The following is a 22076-nucleotide window of genomic DNA, read 5'->3' on the forward strand; positions in this document are numbered from 1 at the left end:
CCGCCCCGACAGCGGGGCCGCGGAGCTCCGCGCAGCCCCCGCCCCGCCGCGTCCGTCCCGCCCAGGGAAGCGCGTCCGCGGAGCGCCGGAACGGGCGGTGCCCGCGCAGGGCGGGCGGAAGTCGCGGTGTCCGCGCGTCGGAGCTTCCGCCGTGTGTGCGGGGAGAGGGGGCGCGGCGGGAGCGTTGTTGGCGGCGGCGGGAGCGAGCACCGAGAGCCGCAGCCATGGTGAGCCCCCGCGGGGATGGGGATGGGGATGGGGAGAGCCCCGCTCGGCCCGCGGGTTAACCCGGCGGTCTCTTTGCAGACGGTGGGCAAGAGCAGCAAGATGCTGCAGCACATCGACTACCGCATGCGGTGCATCCTGCAGGACGGGCGCGTCTTCATCGGCACGTTCAAGGCCTTCGACAAGCACATGAACCTCATCCTCTGCGACTGCGACGAGTTCCGCAAGATCAAGTGAGCGGCGGGGGCGGCGGGCGGGGCCCCCGGTCCTGCGGAGGGGCCTCGGGGCGAGAGCCGGGGCATCGTCTGCTGGAACACTCATGTGTTTAGTCTTACTGGGCAAATCCCCAAACTATCATCGTTCAAGAGGCACCTTGCTTCAGTTCTTTCCAAATAACCAAAATATACCCCTCTGTGATGCCAGTTGTAACGGTTTAGACTTTTCTATATACTTAGTTTGAGGCATATAAAAATGTGATTTTTGTGGTGGGCTCTCCTCTTTGGAGAAGCAGCCTAGCCATATATATCCTCTTGTAAATTTAAGGAGCATCATTCATTCTTTTTTCTTTTTCTGTTTTGCAATGTTTTCTTCTCACCAGACCTAAAAATTCAAAACAGCCAGAGCGGGAAGAGAAACGAGTCCTTGGTCTTGTGTTGCTGCGAGGGGAAAATCTGGTATCCATGACAGTTGAAGGACCACCTCCAAAAGATGTAAGAATGAGCACAGAACTAAGCAAAAAGAGAAAGGATATCCAATATATTTGCTTCCTTGCAGGGGAATGGTACTATTGTGCTGTTCTAGCCTTCCAGATGCTGTTGTGACTAGGTCCAGCAAATTTCACTGTAGGAAGCTCTTGTTCCTTTGTGGGCTTGGATGTTTAATTGGACAGAGGAGAGCTGTGGGCATCCCTAGGACTTGAGGACTTTAATTTTGATAAATCTTTCTTTTGGGGGGCTCTCTTTTCAGACTGGAATTGCACGGGTTCCTCTTGCTGGTGCTGCCGGAGGACCTGGAGTTGGGAGAGCAGCAGGGAGGGGAGTACCAGCTGGTGCTCCCATGCCACAGGCTCCAGCAGGATTAGCTGGCCCTGTCAGAGGAGTGGGAGGACCATCCCAACAGGTGAGATGCTGTGACCCATATGGCTTTTATTTTTTGGTACCAGTGCGATGTAAGAAATCCGTTACCATGAAGTTTGAGCCTAGTAAGGCTTTTTGGTGCTAGATTGCCCTAAGAACTCTCTTATATGATGAAGAAGAGGGTTGAAAAATGCAGCTTTTTGCACATAAGTGGTATCCTTTGAATTGTATTATAAGTTTGTAGCATCATTTAATACATTAGAGGAGGCTGGTGTGATTTTTCTGAAGGGGAATTTCAGTGCTGTATTTTAGTTATTAATACAAAGCAGATATTGTGCTGTTCTTCTGTGAGCCTGTTCATTTTGTCTGCAGGTGATGACACCGCAGGGCCGTGGAACAGTCGCAGCTGCTGCTGCAGCAGCCACTGCCAGCATTGCAGGAGCCCCAACTCAGTACACCCCAGGGCGTGGGGGTCCTCCCCCACCCATGAGCAGAGGAGCCCCTCCTCCAGGTAGGAGTCACTCTGTACAGTGGGGTAGCAAGGAGCTCATGTTCTGTGGCAGAATTGGTGATAAAGAGGTAGTTATCCCAGTCTGATGAAGAACTGGTATTATGGAGGATATCCTGATGTCCACCTAGTGCCTTGAATATTCAGCTGGATTTACCTGCTTTGGTTTTTCTCGGGTTTCAGGAATGATGGGACCTCCTCCAGGCATGAGACCACCCATGGGCCCACCAATGGGAATGCCACCTGGCCGAGGTGCTCCTATGGGAATGCCCCCACCAGGAATGAGACCACCACCCCCAGGAATGAGAGGTGAGTGCAGGTTCTCCTGCCTAGAAACTATAAGAAGCTGTAAGATGTTTGAAGGGTGATGCATTCCAATGTCTCCCTAGCTCTGCTAGTTGACAGTAAGTGCTTTGGTGCCAAAAAAAAGGGGTCCTAAGGCTACACTGGGCACAGGGAAAATGTCTTTTTGGTTTAGCATTGCTGCTTCTTTCCTCTTCAGCTCTTTCCTTTATTCCCAGGACCCCCTCCACCAGGCATGCGTCCACCAAGACCATGAGATTAGTCTATGATGTACCTCTGAACTGTGAGAAGACCCAAGTAAGGGGATACACTGAGCAGTACCACCTCTCAAAGCTTTGTAATGTATATTTTATATTTACTGCTTGTCAACGTTGCCCTTTTTAATAAAGTTGGAAAACCCAATACTGGGAGTCACTGCTGTACTGCTCTGTTTATTTCAGGAGTGTAACTGTTATTTTTTATTGGTGCACTATGGTCATCCCAGAAGAGCATGTTTGAGGCAAAAAGCTCAATTTGTATAGACAGCTCAGAAACAAACAGTTTGTGTTCCTTATAGGAATTAAACCATAACAATGAAATTTACCAAGGCTGATGGAAAAAAAAAGGTTGGGAGAGTGGAGATTGTAAAAATTCCAAGAAAGATTTAACATTTAAATGAAATTAAGTATGGCCTACTGATCAGAATGGTCCCTGCTTTATTCACAATAAACTTGGGTTAAGAACAGTGATTGATGTTGTTTTGCATCAAGGCTGCAGTAAACCTGTTTGGTCTTTATAGGAGGATCTGCATTGCTTCTAGTAAAAAGAAAACACCAAAAACCAGGATGAGCAAACCTGTCATTATATACAATAAAATACACCAGCCCCCATTCTGGTTATAGTCTTCCATTTTGCCTCAGCTTACAGCTGCTTTCATTGGGAGTTAGGAGGAAGCTGCCCACTCTGCCCACCTTGGACATAATTCCTTCAGATGGCAGCCTCTTGGAGATCTGTTGTAATTCCTGTGACTGTCACCTCCAAAGCCATCTTTGTAACAGTCTGAAAATCTTTTTTTTCCTAGTACCGGAATAGGCTCTCAACAACAGAAATCCTTTTCAGCTCTATTAATTAATTGAGATCACAGAAGTATATGAACAAAGCACTGTTCAGTTTTTGCCCTAAAGACGACTTACATGAAGTAAAAGTCTGATAGATGTAACGGGTCCCAGCTCTCAGGTGCTCTAGCTGTGCTATAAAACAGAGTAAACCTCCTAAAAATATAATTCTTTATTGCATGGGCTGCTACAGATGTTTTCACAAAGGGTCTTCAAGCAAGTATTGGCAAACATCCCAAAGCTATTCCCGAGGTTGAAGAAAAACTTCAGTTTTACTGAAGTTGTCTCCTTGCAGTACAAAGGAATTGAGGCTCTGTACAGAGCATGTCTGACATTACCCATCTGGTAACTGCCAACAGTTCTTACTTCCTCCTGTACCTGAAAGAGAAGATAATTGAAATGACATTCCACTCCAGCCCAACTCTCAGTGACAGATGAGGAGCAGCACTGAATATTTTCTAGGTTAAGTATTTTCCCAAGTAGAAGCCTAGGAATGTGCTATTAAAGGCAGTGTCCTTGATTGCCCCCAGACCTGTAGTACGAGGGTAAGGTACTGTAGAACCAACAAACCTTTTAGCAAGGGCCTTTAAGCAATCACAAGAAGAAGAAAAAAGAAAGCAGGGGAAAAAAAAAACCCCTCAAACTTGAGTAAGAAAGTAAAGGGAGCTATACCTGGACTTGGATTTGAAGTTTCCTCCTTTCCTGCGCTGGGCAATACCGAGACGTTTTCGATCCTCAAACGAAGGGCTTTTGAGAGAGAGGGGAAGGAGGAGAGGTAAGACAGCAAGAATTATATCAAGTACAGTACTTCTGAAAAGAACCCTGCCCACCTTTTCCCCCCAGTATCAGTCAAGGTATCCCTGAGGAAGTCCAGAGATGCAAAAATCTCATCTACTAAAGTCTGGACTAAGGTAGTAGTGCTAAGACCTTACCCAGCACGGTACTGCTTCAGAGCCTTCCTGCTCGTGTTGGTCAGCTCTTCATCAAACACAGACACTTTTTTCTTCTTCTTAGGGCCTAACAGAGATAATATTCAGAACAATGGTTGTAAATGGAAGGCCACAGCATCATCCCAGTCCTCCTGACCACAACAAGTAGCCTTAACCATCAGGAAGAGCAATGACAGCTCTCTGCAAACATGCACCCTGGCCAGCACTGGTGGCCATTCCTTCAAAGAGCAATGCCTCCCTCTATACAAACTAGTTTAATTTACCTATTTCTAGCAAAGTAAGTGACATAAGGTAAGTCAGCTGTAAAACAAGTCTCTACCTGCTGGTACTGCTGCTGGTTCCTCTTCTGGCAAGGCTCTGGCTCTCTTTGCTCGGCGATTCCTCTTGGCCAGACGCTCAGCATACATTTGAGATTTCAAGATTTCAAACTGTGACCTTTCCTCTGGCTGAAAGATGTTAAAATGCAAGTTTGCAGTGATGTGAGGTTTTGCTAAGGGAAAACTGAGAGTCCACCCAGGGTCCCACTTGTCCATAAATGTACTCACAGTCATTTGGGCTTTTTTCTGTGTGTCCTGCATAAATTTCTTCCTTTTCTTTTTCCCCCGCAATGCTAGGTCAAATTCCTGCAGGGCTTTAGCCACTGGAAAGAAAAAGAGAAACAGAATAAAGAACCTCCTAAAGCAGAGAGCAGAGGCCAGTTGCAGCCACAGAATTTAACATGGCAGCAGTGTCATGACTCACATTTCTCCTTCTTCCTCTCTTCACGGGTCTGGAACCAGCTCCGCTCCAAACTCTCACCTCCAGTCTCTTTTTTTCCTGTCTCCAGCTGCTTCTTTGCCTTATTGATCTAAGATAATTCAGGAAAGAGGTGAGCTCACAGTGGATAAAAAATACTTGTCTCTTTCCCTTCTAAAGTAGGCAGGTTAAGTACATTTAGGGCAACCTCATTATGGATTATATCTACACTAGATCCTAAAAGAAAATTTCCTAAAAAAAATGCTTACCTGGGCCTCTGACTGCTGCATCTCACGTTCCTCACGCTCCAAGCACAGAACTGCATAGATATCTTTCTCTAGATTCTCAATCTTCTCTCGAAATTTTAATATGACATCTGAAAGCAATACCGTGTGAACATCAGAGGTAGCTCACATCAAGTCCCTCTTGTTTTTCAGCACCTCTTTCAGCGTCCCCTTCTACCATGATATTCCCTGGGCACTGCTCTCCCGCTTTTTACCTCAGTGAGGTGTGTACCTTGGGGGAGAATTCTGGCTTTCACTGCTGTTTTAGCAGTCTTGACAATATCCTTCAGCATCTTGCGCTCCTCCTCACCCACAAGTGAGACTGAACGCCCAGCCTTGCCTGCTCTGGCTGTCCGACCCACACGGTGGACATAGTGCTTGGTGGTGTTGGGCATGGTAAAATTGATAACCTGTAAGAGAAACAGTGTTACTAGGGAAACAACGTTAAGGGCATCATTAAAAACCTCAGCACTGCAAATACTCACTGTTTTAACACCTTCGATATCAAGTCCACGTGCAGCCACATCTGTAGCTACCAGGATATCAATCTGCTCATCCTTGAAGCGCCTGAGCAGAGAAAGCAAATGCATTAGCAACGCAAGTAGCAATCTGCTTCTGCCCCAAAACTTCCAACTTTGATCTTCTTTTTAGCCTAGGGTTGCCAACTAAGCCTGCTAATACCTGAGTGATTCCAGCCGCTGTGCCTGAGAGAGGTTCCCGTGCAGCTCCCCGACCCGCAGCCCCATCAGTCCCAGCAGGATGTGCATCCGGTGAGCCTGCTTCTTGGTCTGGGTGAACAGCATCACGTGATCTCGGAATGTTCGTGTCAGGAGAGCTAAAAGAAAGTCCTCTCAGAATCCTGCTTCGTAGTCACTCAGTGATTCCAGCCTGTCTTTGCCCCTCACTGACCTGTTACAATGGCCTCACGGTCCCCCTCTCGGTTGGGTCTGATCCGGATGAATTCCTGCCGCAGGAAAGGCGCAACATCCGTGTTGCTGTTCACAAAAATTCGGACGGGATTTTTCAGGGAAACAGAAGCCAAATCCTTCACCTACAAAACCAGGTTAAGGACAAAAAAGTCCACATGATTTCTGGTAAAAGACCAGGCAAACTCCCATTCAAATTCCTGCCTCAAAGCTTCTCTGCAGCTTGTCTTACCTCCTCTGTCATTGTGGCAGAGAAAAGCATTGTCTGACGGTGGTGTGAGCACAACCTGATTATCTCCTTCATCTGTTCCTCAAAGTACTCATCCAGCATCCTACATAGGAGAAAAACAGCAAGGTTAAGGCAGCTTCACTGGTCATAGGTAAGAAACATTACTTAAGGCAGGGCAACAAAGACAGCCCTACAGCCTGGGAAAAGGGAAGGAGAAAACTACCATATTTTTCCCTGCTGTCCTGCTGACCCTACCTGTCTGCTTCATCCAAAATCAGCACCTCAACACTGCTGAGGTGGAAAGAAGGGCAGTTGTGGAGATGATCAATCAGTCGCCCAGGAGTGGCAATAAGAATGTCTGGCCCAGAGCGCAGAGCTGCTTCCTGAGTCTTCACATCCAGGCCACCTGAAAGAGAGTGAACACGGACTGCTGACCCCCCGAGCAGCTGCAGCAGAGTACAGGGATGCAAACAGCCTGAGGAATGGGAAACAACTCAGATTAAACCACATTCACACATAGAAGTGACCCCACATCTTCTTTCTAAGACACCAACAAAAAAGTACAGCACAACACTGGAAAGTGAGATGTTGAACCACAACATATCTATTAGAAGCATAATAACTGTACAGCCTCCAGTTTCACAACACAGAATTCCCATTTCCCTATAGTGGTTTACAGTGAGCTGTACAGTTCACATAAACAACTTAATACTCACCTACTGCAAGGCAAGTTGTGACACTGCTGAACTGTGCCAGCTGTTTTGTGACAGAGTGCACCTGAATACCCAGTTCTCGTGTTGGCACAAGAACCAAAACACGTGTTATTGGAGCCTGACGAGGTTTGTAAATCAGGCGTTCAAGGACAGGCAAGATGAAGGCAGCTGTTTTACCTAAAGAAAAAAATTAAAAAGAATTAGCAATTATTGTGAATAGCTGATTCTCCACGGTTCTGGTGCCCTGCTCAAGCCCCTACCTGTCCCAGTGGCAGCACAGGCACAAATATCCTTTCCCAGAAGACCCACTGGGATACAAGCCTTCTGAATTGGGGTTGGTTGCTTGAAACCAAGAGCTGTGATTGCCTACAAAGGAGATAGAGCAATTAAACTCTGTCTCTGGTATGGCCACACCTGGAGTACTGTGTCCAACCCTGGGCTCCTGAGTAAAAGAGACACAGACATGCTGGAGAGAGAGACCAGCAAAGGGCCACGAAGATTATGAAGGACCTGGGAGCACCTCACACACAGGGAAAGGCTGACAAAGCTGGGACTGTTTGGCCTGAAGAAGAGAAGACTTGTCAACGTATGTAAATACCTGACAGGAGGATGGAAAGAGGATGAAACCAGGCTCTTTTCAGTGGTACCCAGGGACAGGACCAGAGGCAATGGGCACAAACTCAACAAAGGAGGTTTCCTCTGAACACCAAAAATTACTTTTCCCCATGAGAGTGACTGAGCCCTGGCGCAGGGTGCCCAGAGAGGTTGGGGAGTTTCCATCCTTGGAGAAATTCAAAGTCATCTGGACACGTTCCTGGGCAGCAGCTCTAGGTGGCCCTGCTTGAGCAGGGGCTTGGATGACTTCAGAGGCCCCTTCCAACCTCAACCATTCCGTGATAAGTCTAGCTCAAGGCAGCATTGACACATTGCAAATCAAATAACAGTTTCCATTAATTTGTAACAACGGCTCCTAAAAGACTATCACACTAGCTCCCACATAATTTCCTTTTCAAAGTGGTTGCAAGAAGAGGAATTTGAAAGTTCTAATTGGTGAAGGAAAGGCTGTACAACTTTCTTCAGAGTAACATATATAACAAATAAATTAAGTAAATACCTTTAGCAAAGGTCGTGAAAGATTCATGTCCTGGAATGACAAGTTATCATCATATTGAGAAGCATCTTCAAAAAAGGTCTCTGCTTCCTAGAAACAGGAACAATAACAAAACTGAAACAACACAGGCAGCAACATAACATGTTATCAAAGGGCTCTGGGCTGATTTTTTAGCTACAGTTTGTTAACCAGAGCAAATTCCTCCACAAGAAACACTGGAGGAATTTTACTACTGTCCAACACTTACCACTTGTCCCTTTTTTGATTTCCTCCGTTCCTTCACTTTGACCTTATCTGCAGAGGAAGAGAAATGTGACAGAGACTAACAAGCACACCTAAACACATATCAATATATTGTGACTATCTTAACCTCATACTTTTTGCTCTGAGCTACTGAGGGAGAAGCCTCAGAAACAAGTAGAGGCGTGCAACGAAGTAAAAATGCCAAGTAAATTATCCTTCCTAAGGGATGAGTTCAATTAAAGTACTATGGCTACCATTCAAATTAGGCTTGATTAAAATCAGAAGGAATGTTGCAGAAGGAAGGCAACAAAATATAAAAGGTTCTTGCCCACTCCCAGCAAGGCTTCACTACAGTTTTCTCCAGTGAGCCCACAGTCTGTCAGATTCTTGCTCCTGATCATTGCTCTGTGTACTGCTAATACCTGCTTTTGTGAAGATACTTTCATCATCCAGTGAATACTCAGACTCCACATCTTCATCATCCCTACTAAAATCCTCACATTCTCTCTTTGTGGTTTGATTATCCTCAGCCTCCACATCTTCGTCTCTCACTTTTGCTTGTTTAGCTTCCCTTTCCTAAAAAAAGATTTAAATAGAAAAGCTTTCAAAATAAAGGATAAAAAGGGGATTTCAATTCTTTGTGAGCTTGTATTTGTTGTTAGAGAATCAGGGAATAATTTAGGTTGGAAATGACCTCTGACATCCATCGAGTCCAACCTATGACTGAGCACCAACATGGCAACTAGACCATGGCATTCAATGCCATGTCCAGTCTTTTCTCAAACACTTCCAGGGATGGTGACTTGTAATAACAAGCCCATTGGTTTTGCCTAACTTTAACCATTAATAATTCTGCATCCTTATCAGTTCAGCAACACATCACGTGTGGCTGCAAACCCAGCCAAGGTGATGAGCTGCACCTGGAGCCCTGTGCCTCAGGATGCTCTTGGAGGGAAGGAATGGCCAAACACATACCAGCCTCTTCAGTAATGAGAAAGACCCTGACCTGGAGCTTCCTTTTCTGTCTCACTTTCTCAATCTTCTCATCCAGCGTCGTAGCTGCTCTCTAGGTAGAAAATCGCAGAGAGGAGCTGTAAGAGGAGCCCGGGAGAGCACTGGGCGCTGTGGCCCCTGGCACTGCCGGTGCCCCGGCACTGCAACCAGCTCCATCCCGGCCGCCCAGCGCTCACCTTGCCGCGGAGCTGCCGCAGCGCCGCCGCCCAGGCGTCCTCCCCGCCGGCCTCCGCCTCCCCGAACACGAACGCGGCGCTGAAGTCCCCGCTCCTGTGGCCCCGCCGCCTGGGGCCCGGCACCCGGCACAGCTCCTGCGGGAACAGTCGTGAGCCACGAGCCGGCCGCGCCGCGCCCGCCCGCGCCCCGAGCCCGCCCAGCCTCACCTCCTCATCCGCGGAGTCGTCAGACTCGGGCTCCTCGGGCACCGCGTCCCCCTCGGCGATGGTGCCCACCAGGCCCAGGCTCTCCAGCGTGGCCATGGTCGGGCCCCGGAGCGCCGCGGGACACGCGTGCGCGGGGCGGGCCTTGGGGCCGGGCTTAGGGCCTGGGCCGGGCTCAGGGGCCGGGCTTAGGGGCGGGAGGGCAGAGCCGGGAAGAGAGTAGGAGGGCAGAGCCGGGAAAGAAAAACGAAAGCGGCGGCGCTGGGCGCGGCCGTGGGTGGTGGTGGGCGGGCTGCCTTCCCCTTCTCCTTCTCTCCCCTTTCCCTCCCCGTCCCGCGGGAGGGGCGCCGTGTCGGGGGCCGGTGACGAGCGGTACGGGGCGGGGGCTCTGCCCGGCGAGGCCGGGAGCGGGGCGGGACTTGCGGGGAACTGGAAAGTGAAACTTTGCGGGGAGCTGAGAAGGGAAGCTCCGCTGGGCGTGGGGGCGGCTCCCGGGCTGGTCGGGGAGCGCAGCGCAGCACTGCCCGTGTGCGGGGAGCAGGAGCGCCCCGGCCCCACTGCCCTGGGGCCAGAGAGCCGGAGCGGAGCCCCGAGCGGTCCCCGGGCCGGGCGATGGAGAGTCCTGGGCAGGAGCCTTCCTCTCGGCGGCCCCGAGGTGGGGCGACAGGTGAGGGTCGCTCAGGGCAGGAGGGGTGGTGCTGGTACAGGGGGATCCGCTGCTCCCCTCTTGCGTTCGGCGAAATCTTCTAAATTTCTAAGTCTTCTAAGTGCTAAATTTCAGCATTTCCTTGCTCGCCCCTGGAGCCCGTTTGGGGAAGTGATGTGGCGATGTGTTGCAGCAACCTCTTGCTAAATTGTTTCTGTTCCCGTTCGGTGCTTCCCTGAGCGTTCTCTGGGGAGCCTGGCGAAGGATCTATGGGCTGTGCTTCCCACTGCTCCCAGAAGCTGGACTTCGTCTGGAAGCTCCATGTTTTAAATGTACTATATACCATCAGTTCAAGTCAGCTGCCTCTGTCATTATTTCAGTGATGACTAACTCCTGAGGAAATGTCCTGTGCAGGAATCTTCATCTTTGGCCTTTCTTAATTCTGCTTTCAGTTCTCTGAAAACAGTTTTCTTAGTGTCTTCATAGCTCAAGTGAACTCTATGCGTGGTGCTGTCTTTAGCAGTCAGAAAAAGGGGTACAAAGGAGGCAACAATTTGAAAGTCTGTGTGCAAATGTAATAGTAGCTTTTTAACTTTATGTTAAATGTTTAAAGTATGCTGACTCTCAGGTCAATATGCTCGTGCATCTGTGTTGGGAGGCAGGTTAATGTGGTTGATTGATAATTAAGCAGTGTCTTTTTTTTTTCTTTTTTTAAGGACATGCATTTGATGGGAACACTGGCTTTATAAGAAGAGGCAGATACAGAACAAATAATGTAGCAGGCCAGGCAGCTCAGTTAGGGGAAAGCTCCCAAGACAGTAATTATAATCCTCTACGTGGGCAAAGAGAGGAGAGATTTGGTGGTTGGACTTCAAGGGTTCCTCAGTCAAACAAGGTTCCAATCAAAATAAGAATCCAAAGTGAACAGGCCAACAGTGAAGCCACAGGATTCAGGACTAAACAGGAGAATGAGGAAAGGAGAAAGAGATATCAACTTGGACAAACACATGAGAAGACCAGAGGACCCTGGAATGAGCAAGAAAATCATGGCAGGGGAAGGAGGTATCAAGACAGACAAGCATATGAGAGGGCCAGGGGACCCTGGAATGAGCAAGAAAATGAAGGCAGGGGAAAGAGGTATCAAGGTGGACAAGCTCAGGAAGGAGCTAGAGGGATGAGGAATGCATGGGAAAATGAGGGTAGCAGAAGGAGGATGCAACCTCGTGAGAATCCTCATCTCTCCCAGAATGCTACCCCACGCGGTGCCCACCTCAGTGGGCAGCCTCGGCAAGCCAAAAGAATTGGCTATAAGTTCCTGGAAAGTCTCCTTGAGAAAGACCCCTCAGAAGTTGCCATCACACTTGCTTCCCATTCGGGTTTGAAGGAACTTCTTTCCCAAACAGCTATGAAACCCAGTTTCCTTCAGCTCATTTGCCAGGTCCTTCGGAAAGCATGCAGTTCCCGAATGGATAGACAGAGTATCCAACAGCTTCTTGGAGTGGTAAAGGAGTCCAACTTCCTCAAGGTCTGTCTGCCACAGTATGTGTCTGACATGGTAACAGAAGTAATTCCTGCTGTACGGCAAGAGTACCCTGTGCATATTAGCAACATCATTTCACTTCTTCAGGACCTGATCAGTATTTTCCCAGCCAGCTCTGTGCAGAAAGTCTCCATTCTCTTGACAGTCTTGCCAGCATCCATAAATGCCCTGAGAGCTTCTGGTGTGGACATCACAGAAGAGACAGAGAAGAACCTCAATAAAGTCCAGATGCTCATGCAGCATCTGCAGGAGAAGAAACGTGAAGGCACACTGAGGGCTGATAACTGTACCTTTATGCAGCCTCAGATTGATGGTCAGGAAGAAAACTATCGTACCATAGCCATTTATCCAACACATAATGAGGTACATGGTAAAGAGAAACCCTTTCTACGTCCCAATATTGTTTCTGGAAGATATGAGAGCACCAGCATTTATCTTGACACCCATTTTCGGCTTTTGAGAGAAGACTTTGTAAGGCCTTTAAGGGAAGGTATCCTGGAGCTTTTGCAGAGCTTTGAGGACAGAGGTTTGAGACAGAAGAAATTTGATGATATCAGGATCTATTTTGACACACACATTATTGCCCCACGTTGTGCCTCGACTGGTATTGTGTACAAGGTCCAGTTTGACATAAAACCACTGAAGTTTGTACAGTGGCAGAATTCTAAACGATTGCTATATGGATCCCTGGTCTGCATGTCCAAAGATCACTTTGAAACATTCCTTTTTGCTGCTGTTTCTAACCGTGATGCTGCAGAACTTGCCAATGGGATTGTGGAGCTCTGTTTTGATGCACAGAGCCAGGCACTGCTGGCAGAGATTCAGCCCTCAGACTCCTTCCTCATGGTAGAGACAACTGCCTACTTTGAGGCCTATCGGCATGTGTTAGAAGGGTTGCAGGAAATGCAGGAAGAAGATGTCCCATTCCAGAAGTACATTGTGGAATGTGATGCAGAGGTGAAGAAACCAGCATACCTGACAGCAGATACTGCCTACAACTTGGCACCCTTGGTGGAGACATCAGATAAAGAGATGTGCCCTCATAGTTTGAAAAGTGTCCACATTCTAGATCCCAAGCAGTGGCTTTCAGTGGAAGACTTGAGATTAGATGAGTCTCAGATGCAGGCATTGAATCTTGCACTCACCAAGGAGCTGGCTATTATTCAAGGACCTCCTGGGACCGGTGAGAAATATTTGCTTAAAGTCTCTGTAATTTAAGGTGTTCTCCTTGATTCCTCCATTTAGGGAGATTAACTTCAGAGACAGCCATCTGCACTGTCTCCAAAGCTTTAGTCCTGTGCCTAATCAATATTTGAGTGGCCCAGTTAGTGTGAGCTGTGGAGACAGGTAATATCCTCAAATACTTTATCTGATTTTGCTCATTGCCCATCTGGATGCAAGTGGACCCCAATTGCACTGTTGGTTCTGCCTGTGTAATGGGGTGAAAAACATTTTCAATCCCCTTTGAGAACATGGTACCTCTTGCTGTGCAGCCCTCTATTTGTCTTCACAGCATGTTAGAGCATTGGGAGTGTTCAGCCATGAACCCATGTGTGAATAAAGTATTACAAGATTAACTGTAATTCTTTTAAATGGTACCTGAATTCGACAAGCACCGGTGCTTGCATTCCACTAGCGTGTGGATGTTTCATGTGCAGCCAAATGTCATGTATGAAGCTGTTTTCAGAGCGGGCTGGGGGATGCAGTGGCAGAGAAAACCCTGTGTCCAGATCTGGTGTATTATCCAAAAGACAACATTCTTGCAGCTACAGCCTTGCTCAGCTACAGACCAGAAAGTCAGTGTCATGCTACTTTCTTTACATTTCGTAAGCTAGTTACTCCTGGGGTCATTCCTCTTGGTACAGACCAAATCAGCAGCCTAGAAGGGAGTCTTGTATCTATTTTTGATGATTTCTCTGTTTCAAGGGGTAGATTACCCTTTTCTGATTCTGACCTTGTTTTGCAGGGAAGACTTACGTGGGTTTGAAGATCGTTCAGGCTCTTTTGACTAATGAGTCTGTGTGGCAAAGAACCTTCCAGAAGTGTCCCATCCTTATAGTCTGCTACACTAATCACGCACTGGATCAGTTCTTAGAAGGTAAGAGTACCTGCAAATAGGATGGAAGGTCAGGTAGAACCATAGAGTGGTTTGGGTTGGAAGGACCTTAAAGATCATCTAGTTCCAATCCTCCTGCCATGGGCAGGTCCATTAGATCAGGTTGCTCCAACTTCCAACCAGCCTGGCCTTGAACACCTCCAGGGATGGGGCATCCACAGCTTCTCTGGGCAACCTGCTATTAGAACCTATAATTGTAAATTATACTACAGCTCTTAGTCTGTCCATCTTATGGCACAATAACCTGCCTGTTTGCTTTGGTTATTTTTTTGTGATCATTGAGTTTTTTCATGACCTCATTGATACAAAGTAAGAAACCACTCGGACCAATCCACTGTAGCATTTGCAGTCAAGAGGTGTTTTCTCTGTCTCTTGTCCTGCTGCAGGAAACAGAGCTTGCCCTTTTAAGTACCAATATTTCTCTTTCATTCACAGGAATATACTCATTCCAAAGAAGCGGGATAGTGCGTGTTGGGGGCAGGAGTAGCAGTGAGGTCCTGCAGCAATTCACCTTGAAGGAGCTGAGGAAGGACTGTGACTTCAGATACGACTTGCCCGGGCACCTCCACAGAGCCCACGCGAATGTATGTGCAGGGCTCACTGGAGATGAGGGACTGGGTTGCACTGGAGGAGATAACTAAACCTCCTGCACACCTGGGCTTTCACCCGCGTCACGCTGAAGTCGGTCTCTCAGTTCTTCTGTCAGTTCCTTGTCCTGCTGTTTCTGAACTTGACGCTGCCTCCCTTCTCTTTCTTCTGCTCAGATAACCAGTGAGATGGCACAGGCTGAGCAGGAACTCCAAGAACAAGCAGAGCAGCTGGAATGCACAACCTACGGAGTTCTGCATGAGCGCTTCCTGGTGCGCTACATTGAGCCCCAGCACTGGGACAGTCTGATGAAGGGTCTGGTAAGAGAGGTCCCTTTCTTCTGAGTCAAGCAGTCCTAGTGTATGCTTACTGTTCTTTCTGCTAATGAATCTGAGGTTCCCCAAGCACTCATCCTTTTAGCTTCACTTGGCTCACTAGGAAAGTGAGGGAGTGAATAGCAAGCTGTGCCAAATGACAGTAGTCTAGACCAGGCAGGGCAAGCAGGGGCTTTGAATTTTTCTCCTTTAAACAGCAGAGATTCTAAGTGATCTTTATCAGCATACAAATACAAGTGTCCATGTGAAAGTCTCTTAAACTGAAGGGGAGAAGGGGTGCTTTTTCTGGAGATCTGGGGCTGCTTGACCTTTGAAGGGTCTCTCAGGGCTTCTTGTCCTAGTTGCCTGCTGCAAGGTGCTGCTTTGGCATCATCCTAAGACTCTGAAGTGCAATAGGCCTGGCTGACTTGACTTTCCTTATATTAGGATGACAAGGAGTTTTACTACAGTGGTTCACAGCACTCAGTGATTCTGGAGTGGCTGGGCCTTGGCGTATCTGTCTTTACCCAGAATGCTGAAGAGAATATATGGGCTGAAAATCCAGGTAAAAACCCAAACAAACTAAACACCAAAAAGACACCCACCCCACCCCCATCCTCTCTACAGGTGTGTTTGCCTAAGCAATGCATGTGTGCCAGAAAAGAGTCACTGCTACTTAACAGGCACAGAACAATTTGTTACTGTAAGGGAGTGGAAAGAAGATTAACCCTGATTTTCACATAGTGACTGCTGCACTGTGATTCTGCTAGAGTGGCTGTGGCTTACTGCATGTGCCTGGTGATTCTCACAGATGGTCAGCAGGAGAGAGAGGAGGAGTGGGAAGGTGAAGCAGAAGAGGAGGAGCTTTTGAAGATCCCAGAGATGGCTGATCTGATTGAAGCTGAGAGAATGATTGAGGATGAGAAGGCAGCAAAGCCTCGGAGGAGGAAGGAGGAGGAAGATCACAGAGCTGTTCACAGACTAGCCAGTGTGATGTTGGCTATGTTCCTGGAGGACGAGGAAGAAGGAACACCTCAACCACTACAGGAGACCATGCAGTGGGAGGTAACTGCCTGCGTTAGTGTGCTCTGGCTCTGCTTGACTGTGTAAAGAATAACATGGGGAGGCTAATACAGAAGAATCTTTGTGCTGTAACTGCTTATTTTTTTCTGCAGATAACTGCTGGCCAGAGGAGGAAAATTAAACAGAAGATGAAGGCTGAGCTACGTAAGCAGAATGCAATGGCAGAGTCAGAGGCCAAGGCTATTCAGGATCTGTGGCAACTTGACCTGAACTCCCGGTGGAGGCTTTACAGGTGACAAATCTATTTTGCAGGGTCTGTCAGGCAAGTGTTTCCTAGGATCATTCCAGTTTGCAAACTCTCTGTCAAGCCACGATGTTTCTGTCCATATCTGTTCAGCTCCTTGTCTGAACATGCTTGTTCTTACTTTCTCTGTACTGCATGGGCAGTGATGTCATCCCCTCTGCGTGTGTGTGCGTGTTCAGGACTAAGTACAGATAGTAATAACCTGTTGCCCAAAAGACATGGGGGAAGTTTTGAACTGAATCCACTCAGAAGTTCTGGATCTCCATCCTGTTTTCCTTGCTCTGTGTGATAATGGCTCTTTCTTCTCAGGCTTTGGCTGCAGACTTACCAGCGTTACATTCGACAGAAGATTCTGCACTATGAACTGCAGTATCAGGCGGCAGCAGAAAGGCTGAAAGAACTGAAGCTTCAGGAAGATCTCTGCATTCTCAAGGACGCCAAAATTGTGGGGATGACAACTACAGGTGCACAGCAGTTGGGAAGCAAACCAGTATTGCACTGCTTCCAGTAATGTTGCCAAAAGATTAGTATCATGTGCTGCTTCACTGCCTGGGTCAGATGCGTTAGGCCTTTGCAAATGTGGCTGTTGTGAGAGCTGTCAGTTAGTGGCATGAGCAGTTTCTGTGCACTCTTGCACTCCCCTCATCTCAAGCAGCATTATTCTAATAGAAATGCACCACTTGGCCCTGAGTAAGGCACAGCTAATATCTGCACTGCTATCCCCACAGCACCCTCTGGTGATGATAGTGTTAAGGTCCCTTTGGAGAGACAATTTAAGGTTTATTTGTATGTGTAGATCAATGTATTGAGTGTATTTTATGTCTGAAGAAAGCACTGAAAAAGGGTCAAGGCAGGCATAGGGCTGATCCCCACCTGCCTTCACTTCATATCAAAGCCATCCCTGGTGTGGTGCTGTTTTAGAATTTAAAAAGCTGAGTCCTGAAAATGAGGAATCTTGGGAAGAATCCAGTCTTTTCTGGAACGCAGCCTATTCCCCTCCCTGAAAACTCTTACATATAATTATATTCTACTACTGTTTGTCTTTGCTTAGGTGCTGCCAAATACAGACAGATCTTGCAAAAAGTAGAGCCACGAATTATCATTGTAGAAGAGGCAGCAGAGGTGCTTGAGGCTCACACCATTACTACTCTGAGTAAAGCTTGCCAGCACCTCATCCTCATTGGAGATCACCAGCAGGTAACTTTCATGACTAATGCCTCTAACTGCTGTGCAAATGAACTAGAACCTTTTAACCAAACACTGTGTGGGAAAGGTTGCCAAGACTTGTTGCTCCCCAGTTTCCACAGCTATCACAGGTCCTGTCTCCTGTAGTTTTGGAGTAGAGCTCCTGTGGGATTGGTCTTTTAGTATAACTGATACAATTTTATATGTGCTTCAATTGTGACTGTATCTAACTTTGATATTTAGCACTTCTGCAAGAATCCAGTTTCTGGATTCCCCCCCCCAGTGGGGGACCAATGACAGAAAATGAGATAAGTGAAAAAATTGTACTAACACATAGGAAAAGTGCTTAAAGATGGACCTCCTATCCCTTCTCTTTCAGTTGCAGCCTAGTGCAAATGTATATGACCTGGCCAAGAACTTCAATCTGGAAATCTCTCTCTTTGAACGGCTGATCAAAGTGGATTTCCCCTTTGTCTGTCTGAAATACCAAGTAAGGAAGAGCTGTAAAAAAACTCCATTGCGTTTGCATTTATGTTGTTTTAAGTTTGTAATACAAACTTAAGTTTATATTTCTGTTCTAAGAGAAGCCTAAAAGAAAAGAATGTACTATTTAATTTCTGAGAAGAATGGTAGGAGCTGTCAAACTGCCACAACCAGTGTTCCAGTATATTTCCAGTTATTCATGTTGTCCACAGCATTGTAGTTTCCATATGTTTTAGTGCAAAGAAAATGGCTTATTGTGGCGTCTGAAACCTCCAGAATTTTGGAGAGTGACAGCACAATTCTTTTCAGGCTGCTTCCTGATATTTATAGCCAAATTTCTATAATCATTTATGTTGGTGCCTGGAGAAGTTAATTCTACCACCAGCAGTCCTGTATTAAAACTACCTAGTAGTGGTTAGGGCGAAGTGCTGGCTTTTGTTATCTATAATAAGTGTTCTTAGATTTGCCCTGAAAGCAGCACTCTTGTACAACAACCTTACCAAGTGATTGTCTTGAAGATGTTCTGCTACTGCTGCTCCTGAAGGTGGTGGTGGTATCAGCAATGGGGTAGAGGAGAGCAGGGACTGGGAAGTGCTCCCTTCTTGCCTGTTACTGCAAAGTCATCCTTGTGTTGTATTCAGCCACAGTCTGTACAGTGGAACAACAGAATATTGCCAGTGAAATATGGTGCTCCTTCCTCAAGACTGATAAAGCTGCTTTGTGTTTCAGCACCGCATGCGTCCGGAAATTGCCCAACTTATCAGTCCTCATATATACCAGGAGCTGGAGAACCATCCCTCTGTCCTGAAATATGAGAACATAAAAGTGAGTTTTCAGAAATCCAAGCAATTGCTTTTGTCCCCTGTTACAGGCTAAAGGAGTTTCTGTAAAATACAGTGCCCAAGGATTTCAAATTCTTAGCTCAAATTCACTTATTGAAATTTATATCCAAATCAAGGAAATGTGTGATATAGAATCAGGTAAGGAATTTGTAGTTCTTCCTGGATTAGTGATGGTGGACACTGGAAATGGATCCAGTACTAATGACTTTAAAAGAAAAAGAGTGAACAAAAGAATTGTAGGAGATTGAAAGCTACATATGCACAACATGTGAAACTGCAACGTAAAATAGGTGACTTGACTATTGGAACCCTCCTTCCTTGGGTTCTCTGGCCATTTTACCAATAAACAATATGTGCAAACAGGATGTATTCAGCTTACAAATATAAACTAATCACTTATTGTCTAACCTGCACAATCAATGATTTAGTTAAACAAATTAAAAAGCCAAATAAACCCCGCTCCAAAATCTAACCAAACAAAAACCCAACAAACAACAAAAATACCACCTAAAACACACAACAACTTAGGAGACCACAAATTTTACCCCATTTCTCCTATAAGAAGCTATTTTGGAGAATCTTGTGGTTCCATCTGGAAACAGCCTAGGGGGACAGAAGCTAGAATTCTCTTTGACATCCTTTCTCTTGTTTCAGGGTGTCTCATCTAACCTCTTCTTTGTGGAACATGATTTTCCTGAGCAAGAGATCCAGGAAGGGAAAAGCCACCAGAACCCACACGAGGCCCAGTTTGTAGTGGAACTGTGCAAATACTTCTTGTACCAGGATTATCAACCTTCTCAGATCACCATTCTCACTACTTACACTGGACAGCTTTTCTGTCTGCGTAACCTCATGCCAGCAAAGATCTTTAAAGGTGTAAAGGTTCACGTAGTAGATAAATACCAGGGGGAGGAGAATGATATTATTTTGCTGTCACTGGTGCGGAGCAACAAAGAGGAGAGAATTGGGTTCTTGCAGATTCCTAATCGGGTATGTGTAGCATTATCCAGAGCTAAGAAAGGGCTGTATTGTATTGGAAACATGAGAATGCTTGGCAAGGTTCCTCTCTGGAGCAAGATCATTCACACCCTTCGGGAGAAAGATCACATTGGCCACTCACTGATGCTTTGCTGTCAAAACCACCCCGAAACCAAGACACTGGTATCTACAGCTGCAGACTTCAGCCAAGTCCCGGAAGGAGGCTGTAATCGTCCCTGTGAGTTTAGGTTGAATTGTGGACATGTTTGCACAAGGGCATGTCACCCCTATGACATGGACCACAAAGAGTTCCGGTGTCTGAAGCCTTGTCAAAAGGTGCTTTGTGCAGATGGGCACCGCTGCCCACAGCTGTGTTTTATGCCCTGTGGACGATGTCTCGTGAAGGTAGAGAAAACTATTTCTAAGTGTGGCCACAGGCAGATGGTGCCCTGCTCTACTCCAGAGAGTGAATTTATATGCCAAGAAAATTGCCAGAAAAGTTTGAACTGTGGACACAAATGCAACAATTTCTGTGGGCAGGAATGCACGAACCAGTGTCCTGAGCGGGTCAGAGCCACACTGAAATGTGGCCACAAGCAGCCAGTTGAATGCTGGATCGCTAAGAGGGAAGAGAGGCAACCTGGGATGGCTGTGAAATGTTCTACTAAGTGTTCTGTCACACTGGCATGTGGTCATGCGTGTTCAGGTTCCTGTTACAATTGCTTTGGAGGAAGATTTCACAGGGAATGTAGCAAGACATGCAAGCGCATCTTGATCTGCTCTCACCAGTGTCAGGAGCCCTGTACTACAGAATGCCCTCCCTGTCAGCTGAAATGTGAGAACTACTGTGTTCACAGTAAGTGTAACAAGAAATGTGGTGAAAACTGTGTTCCCTGTGCTGAGCCGTGTGAGTGGCAGTGCCAGCACTACCAGTGTACCAAGCTTTGCTCTGAGCCGTGCAATAGGCCTCGCTGCAATGTGCCATGTCCTAAGCTGCTGCGCTGTGGTCATCCCTGTGCTGGATTCTGTGGAGAGCCCTGCCCAAAGAAGTGCCTTGTTTGTGACCACGAGGAACTCACTCAGATCTTTTTTGGCTTCGAAGACGACCCAGATGCTCGATTTGTACAGCTCGAAGACTGCGGCCACATCTTTGAGTCCCAAGGCCTTGACCATTACATGGATGAAGACGATGATGTGGTCAAGCTGAAGGTATGCCCTTTGTGTCAAAAACCCATCAGAAAGAATCTGAGATATGGCACCAGGGTGAAAAGGCAGGTGGATGAGATAGAACGGGTGAAACAGAAAATTCATGGCTCAGTACAGGAAATTGAGTCTAGCAGACAAAGACTGAAGGCTGCACTGGCAAGGAGTGCTGTTCTGAAGACTAATCTAGTGGAGAAGTACCTTATGCTGAAAAGCCTGGAAGCTCCTGATCTGTCCACAAAGAGAATTGGATTAATTGAGAACCAGCTTAACTTCTACAAACGTATAGCAGACCTAACAGCTTCTATAAGCAAAATTGCTGAGAGTGAGAAGCAAGGGCTGAGAATGCGCCTCCGTGAAGTCCAGTCGTGGCTGGTTAAGCAACGCATCAGTTTTACAGAACAGGAGCTCTCTGACCTGCAGTCTGAAATCCAGAGGCTGACTTATTTGCTGAACCTCTTGGCAAGGTGCAACCTTCCAAGTAGGACGATCTCCCCAGTGCTGGCGGCAAAGATCGCCAGTGTACGTGAGATCCTGGAAGGGACAAAGAAATTCACAGAGGAGGATGAGGCTGCAGTGAAGGCTCACATGAAGAACATCAGCAGTGCCTTGCCTATGTCAGGCCTGGGGATTTCTGAAGCTGAGCGGGTGGAGATTGTCAAAGCTGTTGGCTGTCCCCGTGGCCACTGGTTCAAGTGCAAAAACGGACATATCTACGTGATTGGGGAGTGTGGGGGGGCAATGGAAAAGAGTAAGTGCCCTGAGTGCCAGGAAGTCATCGGGGGCACAAACCACGCCCTGGACAGCAGCAACAGGCTGGCCCCCGAGATGGACGGCGCGACCCACGCAGCCTGGTCCGATGTAGCCAACAACATGCTCAACTTCGAGGAACTCCGCCGGCTGATGTAGAGGGGCGTGAGCCCCCGTTCCTATCACAGCCACGCACGCCCCGGCACACCCCGCTGCCTCCGCGCTTCCTCCCTCACTAATAAACTGCTTTCGATGCAACCTGGCTCGGTCCTTGTCTGCTGGGGCCGGGGCGGGGCCGCGGGAGGGGCGGTTC

The 22076-nt window shown here is 47.4% G+C and overlaps 3 protein-coding genes across 5 annotated transcripts; 2 read left to right on the forward strand and 1 right to left on the reverse strand.

Annotated features, from left to right (window-relative positions):
- The first annotated feature begins 109 nt into the window (after positions 1 to 109).
- SNRPB (small nuclear ribonucleoprotein polypeptides B and B1) lies at positions 110 to 2529 on the forward strand. Its single transcript, XM_032704542.1, has 7 exons — positions 110 to 227; positions 307 to 458; positions 824 to 935; positions 1192 to 1344; positions 1674 to 1812; positions 1993 to 2118; positions 2331 to 2529. The coding sequence occupies exons 1-7, from the start codon at positions 225 to 227 to the stop codon at positions 2366 to 2368; spliced, it is 723 nt and encodes a 240-aa protein (XP_032560433.1). The 5' UTR covers positions 110 to 224; the 3' UTR covers positions 2369 to 2529.
- Positions 2530 to 3202: 673 nt separating this feature from the next.
- On the reverse strand, positions 3203 to 10343 carry DDX27 (DEAD-box helicase 27). 3 transcript variants are annotated; one of them, XM_032704535.1, is made up of 21 exons: positions 9795 to 10343; positions 9588 to 9722; positions 9404 to 9463; positions 8820 to 8973; positions 8402 to 8448; positions 8158 to 8244; positions 7304 to 7409; positions 7047 to 7220; positions 6586 to 6736; positions 6334 to 6433; positions 6085 to 6226; positions 5857 to 6010; positions 5408 to 5742; positions 5161 to 5267; positions 4898 to 5003; positions 4702 to 4796; positions 4476 to 4602; positions 4139 to 4223; positions 3879 to 3953; positions 3544 to 3584; positions 3203 to 3457 (listed from the first exon to the last, which is right to left on the reverse strand). In XM_032704535.1, exons 1-20 carry the CDS (start codon positions 9888 to 9890, stop codon positions 3569 to 3571), a joined length of 2352 nt encoding a protein of 783 aa, XP_032560426.1. In that variant the 5' UTR covers positions 9891 to 10343; the 3' UTR covers positions 3203 to 3457; positions 3544 to 3568. The 3 variants fall into 3 exon arrangements, with proteins under 3 accessions (XP_032560426.1, XP_032560427.1, XP_032560424.1); XM_032704536.1 differs by having other exon boundaries at positions 3203 to 3584; positions 5408 to 5585; positions 5661 to 5742; positions 9795 to 9918; XM_032704533.1 differs by having other exon boundaries at positions 3203 to 3584.
- On the forward strand, positions 10193 to 22021 carry ZNFX1 (zinc finger NFX1-type containing 1). The gene is made up of 13 exons (XM_032704532.1): positions 10193 to 10458; positions 11154 to 13160; positions 13944 to 14075; positions 14529 to 14677; positions 14858 to 15001; positions 15443 to 15560; positions 15807 to 16060; positions 16171 to 16310; positions 16632 to 16786; positions 17374 to 17519; positions 17887 to 17997; positions 18720 to 18815; positions 19487 to 22021. Exons 1-13 carry the CDS (start codon positions 10404 to 10406, stop codon positions 21920 to 21922), a joined length of 5943 nt encoding a protein of 1980 aa, XP_032560423.1. The 5' UTR covers positions 10193 to 10403; the 3' UTR covers positions 21923 to 22021.
- The last annotated feature ends 55 nt before the right edge of the window (positions 22022 to 22076 follow it).

Source organism: Chiroxiphia lanceolata, chromosome 17 (assembly GCF_009829145.1).
Source record: "Chiroxiphia lanceolata isolate bChiLan1 chromosome 17, bChiLan1.pri, whole genome shotgun sequence".
NCBI lineage: Eukaryota > Metazoa > Chordata > Aves > Passeriformes > Pipridae > Chiroxiphia > Chiroxiphia lanceolata.

Excerpts from the sequence above, each read along its gene's own strand:
- ZNFX1 (XM_032704532.1), top strand. The coding sequence starts at position 10,404 with ATGGAGAGTCCTGGGCAGGAGCCTTCCTCTCGGCGGCCCCGAGGTGGG. Across the intron at positions 13,161-13,943 it reads TCAAGGACCTCCTGGGACCG|GGAAGACTTACGTGGGTTTG; the intron begins GTGAGAAATATT and ends CTTGTTTTGCAG. Across the intron at positions 14,678-14,857 it reads TCCACAGAGCCCACGCGAAT|ATAACCAGTGAGATGGCACA; the intron begins GTATGTGCAGGG and ends TCTTCTGCTCAG.
- DDX27 (XM_032704535.1), bottom strand. The coding sequence starts at position 9,890 with ATGGCCACGCTGGAGAGCCTGGGCCTGGTGGGCACCATCGCCGAGGGG. Across the intron at positions 6,227-6,333 it reads CTGCCACAATGACAGAGGAG|GTGAAGGATTTGGCTTCTGT; the intron begins GTAAGACAAGCT and ends CTGGTTTTGTAG. Across the intron at positions 5,004-5,160 it reads TGCAGCAGTCAGAGGCCCAG|ATCAATAAGGCAAAGAAGCA; the intron begins GTAAGCATTTTT and ends GAATTATCTTAG.
- SNRPB (XM_032704542.1), top strand. Across the intron at positions 936-1,191 it reads AAGGACCACCTCCAAAAGAT|ACTGGAATTGCACGGGTTCC; the intron begins GTAAGAATGAGC and ends CTCTCTTTTCAG. Across the intron at positions 1,813-1,992 it reads CAGAGGAGCCCCTCCTCCAG|GAATGATGGGACCTCCTCCA; the intron begins GTAGGAGTCACT and ends CTCGGGTTTCAG.